The 13,123-nt window shown below is 40.9% G+C and overlaps 1 protein-coding gene across 3 annotated transcripts in view; it reads right to left on the bottom strand.

Annotated features, from left to right (window-relative positions):
* slc25a12 (solute carrier family 25 member 12) overlaps positions 1-13,123 on the bottom strand; it is a 123,097-nt gene that overhangs the window by 76,688 nt on the left and 33,286 nt on the right. For all 3 annotated transcript variants that reach the window (XM_048598562.1, XM_048598561.1, XM_048598563.1), the window contains exon 7: positions 450-588. In XM_048598562.1, the coding sequence (XP_048454519.1) occupies positions 450-588 (139 nt within the window). The remainder of the gene's footprint in view (positions 1-449; positions 589-13,123) is intronic.

Genomic DNA, 13,123 nt, shown 5'->3' with positions numbered 1-13,123 from the left:
ATTAACTGGGGATTATCAAGTGAAGTGACAAAAATTAGAAAAACAAGTTGTTTGATTGTACAAACTTTAAACATTGCTAAATATAGACATGAAGTAAAGGCCTTTTGCCTTGCACAATTCAAGTCCAAACACAAGAAAGCAACTTTAGAAAGTTAGCAATTTATACAGCAGTTACTGATTCGTTGATCTTTAAATGATATGGAGATACAGCAACGGACTATTTACTGTCATAGTTAACTTATTAAATTCAAACCAGAAAAAAAGACGACTCTGATTAGTCAAGCCTCTGCCAAGTGAACGCAAATTGGGATTGGTCAACTCCATAGTTCGCTCTTCAGTTGCCATGTATCGGAAAGAAGTTTAGATTCAAACTCATTGCATTCTAATTTCCTAGAACTTGGTTTTTTTGCTGTGGGTGGGAAAGCAAAAACAGAAGTAGATATTTTTACCTTTAGTAACCTGTACATCTTTTCTTGTGCCTGCTAAAGTGCTGTATATTTTCCGAATAAGTTCCATGTTATTCAGCAAGGAGTTAAATGCATTGAAGTAAGAAAAGCTGACTTGATGCGAGGTAGTTCCACCTGCTGCCTGTTTAATGAAACATCGCTACCATTAATTCCTTTTATAATATCTGCAAACAGAAAACAAGCGATCTACATACATAGGTCTTTTTGCACCACTTACAATATATATGATTTATAAAGTAAGGCATATTATACCGTTTAATACACAATGCATTATTTTGGCAAGATAGATGTGTTCTTTAAAAAGGAGCATAAACACTAACTTTTGTTTGGCATAAGTCATTTAGCTTAAAGGTGAAGCGCTTAGTGAAGAAACACTGGAATTTTAAAAATGCAGCTGAAATTCAAGGTGGGGATTGAAAGTGCAAGTGTGACAACCAGACTGTAATGCTTCATATGATGATTCTCAATATTATTAGCGTATTAGCCATTACTGATGGACACAGCTGTGATTTGCTTCATTTTACAGTAACATAACAGGGTCACTAAGTTGCACTGATTAAATAAATCAAGCAATACTACAGATATTTTAGGACTGTCACAAGGATTTTCAGACTTCAGTTAAATAATTATATGCACATTTGCATGAAAATCAAGTCCTCAGCCATGATTGTAATTAGGTGAAAAGAAACAGATCTGAGGGAGCTGTAATTGCATCACAATTGGTCATGCCCTCTACGATACAATTTACACAGCACTTAGCAATATCAGTCCGAAACTTTGACAAGCGTTTCCCCAACATTATTTAAAATAGTAAATCCTTTTCCAATCAAATACTGATAAATATTTAAAACATTTAGTTCAAAACTCACATAAACCCTAATAAAAACAAAAATTCTCAATCCCAACCAGTCCACTCAAGCTGTTTCTTTTCCATCAAAATAGTGAAAAAGTCCTTTCTCCAAGGCAATACAACCACGAGTCTCTCTCTCTCTCCAAAATGTGAACCACGATGCGGAGGTACCAGTGTTGGACTGGGGTGGACAAGGTCAGAAGTCACAACACCAGATTATAATCCAATAGGTTTATTTGAAATCACAAGCTTTTGAAGCACTGCTCCCTTGTCAGGTGAGGTCATCTGATAAATATTTAAAACACCTGGTGTCATGTGACTTCTGACTTTGTCCAAGATGTGAAAGTCACATTTCCAGCCAGTGCTGAGAAACTGCAGCAAGATTTCAAGAATTTTAAACTTCAGTATTGAAGAACTCTCAGCATTGAAGAACTGTCATCAAGTTCTATGGAACAAAGCTTTAGGGACTCTTGAACAAGATCCCCGAGCCAAATAATACAAGGCAGACAAGAGGGCCTACCAACTATCCAGCTGGAATCTCACCTGATAGGCTTCATTTGAAAAGCATAAAGCCTTTAGGGACTGTTTTAGTGTAACAAACCTAAAAAATGTGTGGACTGACAACATTTTAAATTTCTATGGTATTTCATGGGGTGAGTTAGAAGATACTTTGCAAAGAAAGTTGTAATTGTATTGTTTTGCAGCGAAACAACTAAAATGCTCACACTTGATGGAACAGCATTGAATATTGCTGAAATGACAAACCTGTTAAAGGATTTTGCCATGGACTCATCAGGACAAATACAAGGAAGTTCAAATTTTAAAGAATCAACTATTTATGCAAACCAGAAAAGGTATGGTGATTATTTAGCAAGTCAATTCTCATTGGCCAAGGCATTTTCCTGAAGAAAGCAACAGAATGCTTCTCAACACTCAAAGTTACATCAAGGAGAACACAGCCTGCTAGACTGGCATCAAATCCACACACATTCACTCCCTCTACCAGATGCTCACTATCTACTAGGTGTATTGCAGAAATTCACCAAGGATTCCTAGGCAGTACCTTCACAACCCATGGCCATTACCATCTAGAAGGATAACAGTTGCAGAAACATGGGAACGCCACCATCGCTTGCAAGTTTCTCTTCAAGTCATTCACCATCCTAACTTGAAAAATACACCATTCTTCCAGTGTCCCTGGTTTAAAACGCTGTAGTTCATTCCCTAGCAATACTGTGGATGTACGTACAGCAAATGGACTGCAAAGGATCAAGGTTTCAGCTCACCAGCACCTAATCCTAGCTGCCCTTGAGAAGATGGTGCTGAGCTGCCTTTTTGAACCACTGTAGTCCACATGCTGTAGGTTGACCCACAATGTCCTTAGGGAGGAAAATTCTAAAATGTTGACCCAATGACAGTGAAAGAATGGCAATATATTTCCAAGTCAGAATGGTGAGTGACTTGGAGGGAAACCTGGTGGTGGTCCCATTTATCAGCTTCCCTTGTCCTTTTAGATGGAAGTGGTCATGGGTTTGGAAGTGCAATCTGAGGATCTTTGTGAATTTCTGCAGTGCACCTTGTAGACAGTACAAGATGTACTGGATGGGAGTATTCCATCACACTCCTGACTTGTGCCTTTAGATAGTGGTCAGGCTTTGGGGAATCAAGGGGTGAGTTACTTGCTGCAATATCCTAGCCTCTAACCGGCTCTTGCAGCCACTGTGTTTGCGGTGAGTGGAGTTCAGTTTCTGGTCAATGGTAACTCCAAGAATGTTACAGTGGGTAATTCAGCAATACTAATACCATTGAATGTCAAGGGCTGGTGATTAGATCCTCCCTTATTGCAGATGCCTGGCATTTGTGTGGTGTGAAGGTTACTTGGCTAGGGAAGCAACAAGTTCTGGAGCACAACTCTTCAATACTATTGCTAGAATCAGCGCCCATAGCCTTTGCACTATTTAACTGTTTCTTGATATCATGTGGAGTGAATCAAACTGGTTGAAGAATGATGTCTGCAACGCTGGGGACCACTGGAGGAGGCCAAGATGGATCACGCACTGGTCACGCCTGGCTGAAGATTACAGTGAATACTTCAGCCTTATCTTTTGCATTATGTGCTACAATCTTCCATCATTGAGGATGGGGATATTTGTGAACCTCCTCCTCCAGTACGTTAACTTATTGTCCATCACCATTCATGACTTGATGTGGCAGCACTGTAGAGCTTAGATCTGATCCGTTAGTTGTGGGATCGCTTAGCCCTGTCTATCACTTGCTGCTTATGCTGTTGGGCACACAGGTGGTCCTATTTGGTAACTTTACCAAGTTGACAACTCACTTTTGGGTACATCTGGTGCTGCTCCTGGCACGCCCTCCTGCACTCTCCAATGAACCAAGATTGATCTCCTGGCTTAATGGTAATGGTTGAGTGGGGGATAGGGCGGGCCATGAGATTGTAGACCGTGCTGGAATACAATTCTGCTGCTGTTGACGGCCCACAGTGCCTTATGGATGCCCACTCTTGAGTTGCTAGGTCTAGTTGAAGTCTGTTCCATTTAACATGGTGATACAGCCACACAGCACGATTCAGGGTATTCTCAATGTGAAGGCAGGACTTTGTCTCCACAAGGACTGTGAGGGCGGTCACTCTTATGGATACTATCATGAACAGATGCATCTGCAGCCAGCAGATTGGTAATGATGGGATCAAGTATGTTTTTCCCTCATTTGTTCCTTCACCACCTGCCTCAGGCCAAATCTAACAGCTATGAACTTTAGTGCCCGACTAGCTTGATCAGTAGGGATGTTGCCAAACCACTCCCGGTGGTGGACATTCCCCACCCAGAGTGAATTTTGTGCCCTTGACACCTTCAGTGCTTCCTCCAAATGTTCTTCAACATGGAGGAGTACTGACTCATCAGCCGAGGGAGGACAGTATGTGATAACCAGCAGGAGGTTTCCTTGCCAATACTTAACCTAAAGCCATGAGACTTCATGGAGTCTGGAGTGAAAGGTTGAGGACTCCGAAGGCAACTCCCTCCCAACTGTACACTACTATGCTAACACTTCTGCTGGGTGGGACAGGACATATCCAGAGATAGTGAAGGTGATGTCTGGGACAAAGCCGTACTCATGGAATCATACCTGACAACGTCAGGCTGTTGCTCGACTAGTCTGTGAGACAGCTCACCAAATTTTGGCACTAGTCCCCAAACATTAGTAAGGAGGACTTTGCAGCGTTGACAGGGCCGTTTTTACCATTGTCTTCTCTGATGCCTAAAAGCCATGTGGTGCCTCTAATTTCATTATTGTTTGCTGTAGTAACAACTAATTTAAGATAATCAGTTGAGCCCATAACAAGGCTCATATACTAACTATTAAGTCTTTTGTAAATTTCTTTTGTGTATTTAGACTCTGAAGTCCCCCAGCAAGAGTACATTTCATATCCTTGCTCCCTCAATGACTCTTCTGTATGGCGTTCAACACTAACAAGTACTGGTTCACACGCTGTGGTAAGGCAGTACACGGTAATTAGCAGGTTTTCTTGCCCAGGTCTGACTGATGTCAGCAAAGTTCAGGACTCCCAGAACTACCTCCTGCCAATTCTACAATAGTGTGCTGCCACTTATGGTCTGACCTGGGACAAGGCTTAGGTTGGTGATGCAGCAGCTATGATTCTTCTGAATGGCAGAGCAGCCTCGATGAGCCAAAGCATTTACTTCAATTCCTGTCTCTGAGGTTATGCTCTTATTAAACCACAAATGGAAGAGGCTTCATAAGACCATAAGACATAGACATAGAAGGTGACCACTCAGTCCATCATTTCTTCATCATTTGAGATTAAAGCGGTTTTGAAAACCTCAACTTCACTTTGCTGCCTTTTCCCACAACATTTGATCCCCTTACTGATTTAAAACCTGTCTCTCAGACTTGAATATACTTAACGACAGCCCTCTACAGTAAAGAATTCCACAGATTCAGTACCCTCAGAGATGAAATTCTTCCTTATCTCTCCATGAAATGGGTGACACCTTATTTTGAGACTATGCCTCAGGTCGTCTCACAATGGGAAACAACTTCTCCACATCTACTCTGTCAAATCCCCTAAGAATCTTATATGTTTCAATATGGTTGCCTCTCATTTTTCTAAATTCCAATGAGTACAGGACCAATCTACTCAGCCTGCCATCATAAAACAGTCCCTGCACACCCAGGATTAATGCAGTGAAACATTTCTGGACTGCCACCAATGCCAGAATATATTTCGTTAGATAAAGAGACCAAAACAGTTCATAATATTCCAGCTATGGTCTGACTTGGGCCCCGTATATTTTTAGCAAGGCCTCTCTATTTTTATACTCCATTCTCTTTATTTCAAAGACCAACATTCAATTTATCTTCTGTATTTTCTGCTGAACTTGGATGCTAGCTTTCTGTGATTTGTGCAAGAGGAATCCTTGTTCTGCAGACTTTCTCCATTTAAATAATATTTAGCTCCTTATTCTTTCTACTAAAATGCATGATCTCTAACATATTGCACATTACATTCCATCTGCCAAGCAGCTATCCACTCACTTATCATGCTATACCATTTTGCATCATCCACAATCCTCATCACTTGCATTCCCAAATATTTTTGCGTCATCCACAAACTTAGTGACAGCATTCACTCTACTCAGTCATTAATATATTTTGTAAAAATGGTGGCTCTCCACTAGCTACAGGTTGACATCCTAAAAACGCACCTCTTATCCCAACTCTTGGTCTCCTATCAGTTAGCCAACCCTATATCCTTGCTAATATACTGTGGGTTTTGTCTTATTACATAGTCTGACATGTGGTACCTTATCAAGTACATAGAACATAGAACAGTACAGCACAGTACAGGCCCTTCAGCCCATGATGTTGTGCTGGCCTATTTTCCTACTAAGATCAAACTACCCTGCATATCCGACATGATACTATCATCCATGTGCCTATCCAAGAGTCGCTTAAATGTCCCTAACGTATCTGACTCCACTACCACTGCTGGCAGTGCATTCCACAGGCCCACCACTCCTTGTGTAAAGAACTTACCTTTGACATGTCCCCATACCTTCCTCCAATCACCTTAAAATTATGCCCCCTCGTAATAGTCATTTCTGCCCTGGGAAAAAGTCTCTGCCTATCCACTCTATCTAAGCCTCTCATCATCTTGTACACCTCCCTCAAGTCACCTCTCATCCTTCTTCGTTCCAATGAAAAAAGCCCTAGCTCCCTCAACCTTTCCTCATAAGATCTGTCCTCCAGTCCAGGCAGCAGCCTGGTAAATCTCCTCTGCACCCTCTCTAAAGCTTCCACATCCTTCCTATGAGGTGACCAGAAATGAACACAATATTCCAAGTGTGGTCTAACCAGGGTTTTATAGAGCTGTAGCATCACCTCGCAGCTCTTAAACTCAATTCCCCTGCCAATGAAAGCCAAGTACTACCTGAAAATCCAGATGTGTTACATCCACTGTTTCCCCTTTGTGTATCCCATTTGTTACATCCTCAAAGAATTCTAATAAATTTGTCAGGCATGATTTCCCCTTTGTGAAGGCATGCGGACTCTGCTGGATCATATGTATTTCTAAATGCTCTGCTACTACAGCCTTTGCAAAAGGACACTTTTCAATCACAGATGTTAAGCTAAATAACTTATGGTTGTCTATTTTTGTCTAGTTGCCTTTTTTCCCCAATTCTCAGGGATTTTTCCAGAATCGAAGATTTCGTGGACTTTTACTACCAGTGCATACACTATCTCTGTCGTTAATTCTTACAATAACCTAGGATGAATCCCATCAGGTCCAGGGGTCTTATCAGTCTTTAACCCATATCAGTTTCCTTATTACTTTTTCCTTTGTGATAGTTATAATATTTATTTCCTCTTCTCCTTTCTCCCTTTGATTGTTTAGTGATTTTGGAATGCTATTAGTAGTTTCTACTGAGAAGACTGATGTAAAATATATATTCAACTCCTCTGCCAATTCCTCGTTCCTCATTATTTTTCCCCAGCCTCATTCTCTATGGGGTCTATGTTAATTTTGTCCTCTCTCTTCCTTTTTATATATTCAAAGAAACTCTTGACATCTGTCTTGATATTACTTGCATATTTATCCTCATGTTATTTTTCTCCCTTTTTTTGTCATCTTTTACTGATTTTTAAAACTTTCCCTTAAGCATTCCCTCTCTAGATGGAGGTGGTGCTTGGTATGAGTGCAAAAGGCAAAACTGTAGCTTTAACAACTACCTTCACCTAGAACCGGCAAGTCAATATCGTTTATGGCTTCCTCCTGAGATCCCCCAACATAACAAATACCAGACTTTAAGTAGAATTGTTCAATGTTACACCAAGAAACCGATGAACATATCCAATACAGTAAAAGCCACTGGCCCTAATAACAGCCCAGCTTTATTAATGACTTGCACTCTAGAACTAGATGCACCTCCAGCAAAGTGGCTCCAAAACAGCTCCCGCACTGGCATGCCCAAATGAAAATTATCCATGTATGTCATGTCCATAAAAAGCAGCAAAAATTCAGTCTGACCAATTAACAACCCAATCTATTCTCAATCAGCAACATGATAGAAGGAGTCATCTACAAAGCTATCAAGCAGTGCTCATTCATCAATAACCTACACAGCAATATTTAGTTTGGGTTCTGCTGGGACCACTTAGCTCCTGATTTCATTACAGCCCAAACTTGAACAAAAGAGATGAATTCAAGAGGTGAGGCAATTGTGGCCCTTAGCATCAAGATATCATTTCACTCTGTGTGGCATGAGTAGTACTAGTAAACTTGAAATTGATAGGAATGACTGGAATTATGTCAAGCCAAGAGAAGGAATGCTGTGGTCGTTGGAGGCCTATTACCTCAGCCTTAGGCAATATTTCAGGAATTCCTCAGGGTAGTGTCCTACACCCACCCAACCATCGAGTTCCTTCATCAATGACCTTCCTGTCATCATAAGTCCAGAATGGGAATGTACACTGATGCTTGCTCTGTGTTCAGTTTCATTTGCAGCTCTTCAGATAATGAAGTAAACCAAGTCTGCAAGCAGCAAAACATGGACTACATTCAGGCTTTGGCTGATAAGCAGCAAGTAACATTTTTACCAGAGAAGTAGTAGGCAATGAAAAATTCAACAAGAATGAATATCTTGGCGAGATCCTTAGATTCTCCATCACCCAATTATTCACCAACAACCTGAGGATCACCTAAACTTAACTAGGTCATAACCTAGGTCATGAATTTAGATTATAAATATCAAAGACCCAAGACTAATCCTCTTAATACCCCACTACTTTCAGCCTGCCAACTTGCAAATGCTACCTTTATACTAATGGTCTGTTTTCTGTCCATTAACCAATCAATCCATTCTAACATGTTACTCCAAACACTATAACCCCTTGTTTTGTACAATAGCCTCTAATATGACATCTTTTCAAATGTCCATTCAATATCTACATAACTTCACATCCACAGTGTTTTCCTTTAGCTACCCTAAACAGTCATAGCTTTATCAGACATGATTCCCTTTTAATATGACAATGCAGACTACGTAATGAGGTCTCCTTAGTAACACCTCCTTAATAGATTTCAGCATTGTTTCACATGTGTCAGCCTAACTGGCCTGAAGTTCCATTTTCCTGCTCTCTCCTTTCTTAATCAGCAGCATTACATTTGCTACTTAAACAATCCAGTTCGGATTGTTTATGGAAATTTTACAATTCCACAACCAATATATTCACTATCTCTGCAGACGCCCTTTTTGAACGCTAGGTCATTCGGTCTAGGGAACCTGCCAACTTTTAGTTCCATTAAAATGTCTAGTTAGTTTCCTCTATGAATATTAATTATTCTTTGTTCCTCAGTTGAATTAGCCCTTTAACATCCAACTACTTTTGGTGTGCTTTTTATGTCTTCTCCTCTGAAGGTACATACAAATTTATGCAATATTCCCATTATAATTTCTTCCATTTCAGCTTCAAAACAGCTTTACTTTAATTAGTCTCTTCCTTTCTATATGCTTGTAAAGCATTGCATTTTTTAAAACTATTTCTTGTACAGTTTATTTTCATTTATTTATTCATCAATTCTTTGGCTGCTCTTTGTTGTTTCTTAACACAGCTGAATAGAACATGGAAAATAGAACTGTACACCATAAGAATGGGCCCTTCAGGCCACAATATTGTGCTGAATCTAACGCCAAATTAAACTAATCCCTTCTGACTGACCTTGGTCCATATGCCTCCATTACTTGCATATTCCTGAGCTTATCTAAAAGTCCCTTAAATGCCCCTATCGTACCTGTCTCTAACGCCACTCCTACACTCTCTCTAAAAAAAAAACTTGTCCCTCACATTTCCTTTGAACTTTCCTCCTCTCACCTTAAATGCACGCCCTCTAGTTTTAGACATTTCAACTCTGGGAAAAAGATTCTGACCATCAACCTGATCTATGCATCTCACAATTTTACAGACTTCCATCAAAACTCCCCTCAGCCTCGGCCGCTCCAGAGAAAACAACCGAAGTTTTTCTAGCCTCTCCTTATACATAGCTCATACCGTCTAATCCAGGCAGCATCCTGGCAAACCGCTTATGCGCACTCTCCAAAGCCTCCACATCCTTCTTCTAGTGCGGCAACCAGAATTAAACACATTACCCTCAGTGTGGCCTAACCAAAGTATTATGACATCCTGATTCTTGTACTCAATTCTCTGACCAATAAAGGCAAACATGTCATACGCCTTCTTTACCACCATCTACTTGCATGGCTACTTTCAGGGATCTATGGGCTTGAACCCCAAGATCCCTCTGTGCTGTTCAGGGTCCTACCATTAATTGTACACTTTTCCTTAATATCTGATCTCCCAGTGCAGCACTCACACTTGCATGGATTAAACTCCATCTGCCATTTCTCCACCCATATCTGCATCTGATCTACATCCTGCTGAATCATTTGACAACCTTCCACACTATCCACAACACCATCAATCTTTGTATTCATGTGCAAACTTACTAACCCACCCATCTACATTTTCAATCATGTATGTATATCACAAACAGCACAGGTTCCGGTACGGATCCCTGCAGAACACCACTACACGTGGAACTCCAGCCTGAAAAACAACACTCCACAACTACCATCCGCCTATGGCCAAGCCAATTCTGAATCCATGCAGCCAAGTTACCGTGGATCCTAGGCATCTTAATCTTCTGGATGAGACTAGCATGACGGGCCTTGTCGAAAGCCTCACTAAAATCTATGTAAACAACATCCACTGCTCTATCCTCATCAAAAAATTCAATCAAGTTAGTAAGACAAGAGCTGCCCTGCACAAAGCCACACTGACTGTCCTTTATTAGGTGATGCCTTTCCAAACGTGCGTAAACCCTGTGCCTAATAATTCTCTCCAACAGCTTCTCAACCATTGATGTGAGACTCACCAGTCTATTGTTTCCTGGATTATCCCTATTTCCCTTCTTGAATTGAGGAACATTAGCTACTTGCCAGTCCTCTGAGATCTTTCCGGTGGCTAACGAGGATACAAAGGTCTTGGTCAAGGCCCCAGCAATCTCCTCTCTTGCCTCTCTCAATAACCTGGGATAGATACCATCAGGCCCTGAGGACTTCTCCACCTTTATGCTCTTCAAGAGTCCTAACACCACTTCTTTCTCGATCTCAAAATGCCACAGCATATTAGCATGCTCCACACAAATCTCACTATTCTCAATATCCTTCTCTTGGGTGAATACTGATGCAAAGTACTCACTTAGAATCTCACCCACATCCTCTGTCTCCAAGCACAAGTTCCCTCCTTTATCTTTAAGTGATCTTACTTTCTTCCTAGTAATCCTCTTATTTTTAATGTATCTATAGAATGCCTTGGGATTCTCTTTAACCCTACTTGCAAAAGCCATTTCATGGCCCCTTCTTGCTCTCCTAATTCCCTGCTCAAGTTCCTTCCTGCTTTCTTTATATTCCTCATGGGCGTATCCAGTTTTAGCTTATAAACCTTACATATGCTTCTTTCCCTTTTGACTAAATTCACAACCTCCCTCGTAATCCAAGGGTTCTGTACCTTGCCATCCTTGTCCTTCCTTCTTCCTGGAACATGCCAATACTGAACTCTCATCAGCAGGTTTTTAAACAATTCCCACAAGTCAAATGTGGACATGCACGATAACTCCCAATTAACTCTCCCTAGCTCCTGCCTACTACTGACGTACTTTGCCCTCCCCCAATTTAGTATCTCGCCACAAGTTCCTGACTTATCCTTATTCATAGTTGTACTAAAATTTAAGGAATTGTGACCACTATTTCCAAAATGCTCTCCCCAAGGAAAGTACAGGTTTACTAATCTTTGCAATATTATAATTCTCTTCTTTTAATCTAATATAAATCCTTAACTTTAGTCTACCACGGACTATTTAGGATGGATACCATGAAGATGTTTCTTTTTGTCGGGGAAACTAAACCTAGGGGACTGTTTAAGAATAAGTAGTCTCTCTTTTAAGGCAGGCTCAAGGAAAATTAGTTTCTCACGTGACGGTTATTTCACATGGGGAATTATTTTTCCAAGAAGGTAATGGAAGCTGGGACTTCATGACTAAACAAAAAACAAAGCTGTTCACAATTAAAAAGATGGCTCTCATATCAAGTTGCTTTTGTAGCAAGTTTGTGTATCATGTACGGGAACAGACACACCATATGCAAACAAGCTCCACATCTCACACTGGTGAGAATGATGGGGAGAGACCTATTTAGAGAGGTAAAGGCAAAAGAACAAAAAAAATCCTGATAGGTTTTTTGGCATGACAGCGAACCTGCTTGCATTGACACAGAAACAAGCCTAATGACAGAAGCTGAAGAACATCCATACTCCTCAATGAGAAAAATGAGATACCTTCTTGTCAGTAGTACAGTTTCCTAAATATGAAATCATATTGTGATTGTTCTATCTGACTAAGCCCTGTTCAGTTAAAGAAATCTACGTGACACTTGCCATTTGCTTAAACCTTAATGTTTTTTAAAAACATTGAGTGTCTTTTAGATATAGTTAATTCTCAGGGTAGTGTTATGTTAGACACTGTAAATGTTGATTTGAGCTGCACTCAGACAGAAGTATATTCAAGAGTGAACTATACGGTAAATGGAGAAGCCCTGGGGAAAATTGATGCACAGAGAGATCTGGGTGTTCAGGTCCATTGTACCCTGAAGGTGGCAACGCAGGTGGATAAAGTGGTCAAGGCGGCATACGGCATGCTTTCATTCATCGGATGGGGTATTGAGTACAAGAGTTGGCAGGTCATATTACAGTTGTATAGGACTTTGGTTCGACCACATTTGGAATACTGTGTACAGTTCTGGTCGCCACTTTACCAAAAGGATATGGATGCTTTGGATGGGTGCTGAGGAGGTTCACCAGGATGTTGCCTGGTATGGAGGGCACTAGCTATGAAGAGAGGTTGATTAGATTAGGATTATTTACATTAGAAAGATGGAGGTTGAGGGGGGACCTGATTGAGGTCTACAAAATCATGAGAGGTAATAGACAGGATAGATAGCAAGCTTTTTCCCAGAATGGGGGACTCAATTACTAGGGGTCACAATTTCAAGGTGAGGGGGGAAATGGTTAAGGGAGATATGCGTGGAAAGTTCTTTACGCAGAGGGTGACGGGTGCCTGGAACACGTTGCCAGCGGAGGTGGTAGAGGCGGGCACGATAGCATCATTTAAGATGTATCTACACAGATACATGAATGGGCAGGGAGCAGAGGG

Source organism: Rhincodon typus, chromosome 7 (genome assembly GCF_021869965.1).
Source record: "Rhincodon typus isolate 14 chromosome 7, sRhiTyp1.1, whole genome shotgun sequence".
Taxonomy (NCBI): Eukaryota; Metazoa; Chordata; class Chondrichthyes; order Orectolobiformes; family Rhincodontidae; genus Rhincodon; species Rhincodon typus.
This window is presented reverse-complemented; position numbering and strand designations above follow the sequence as displayed.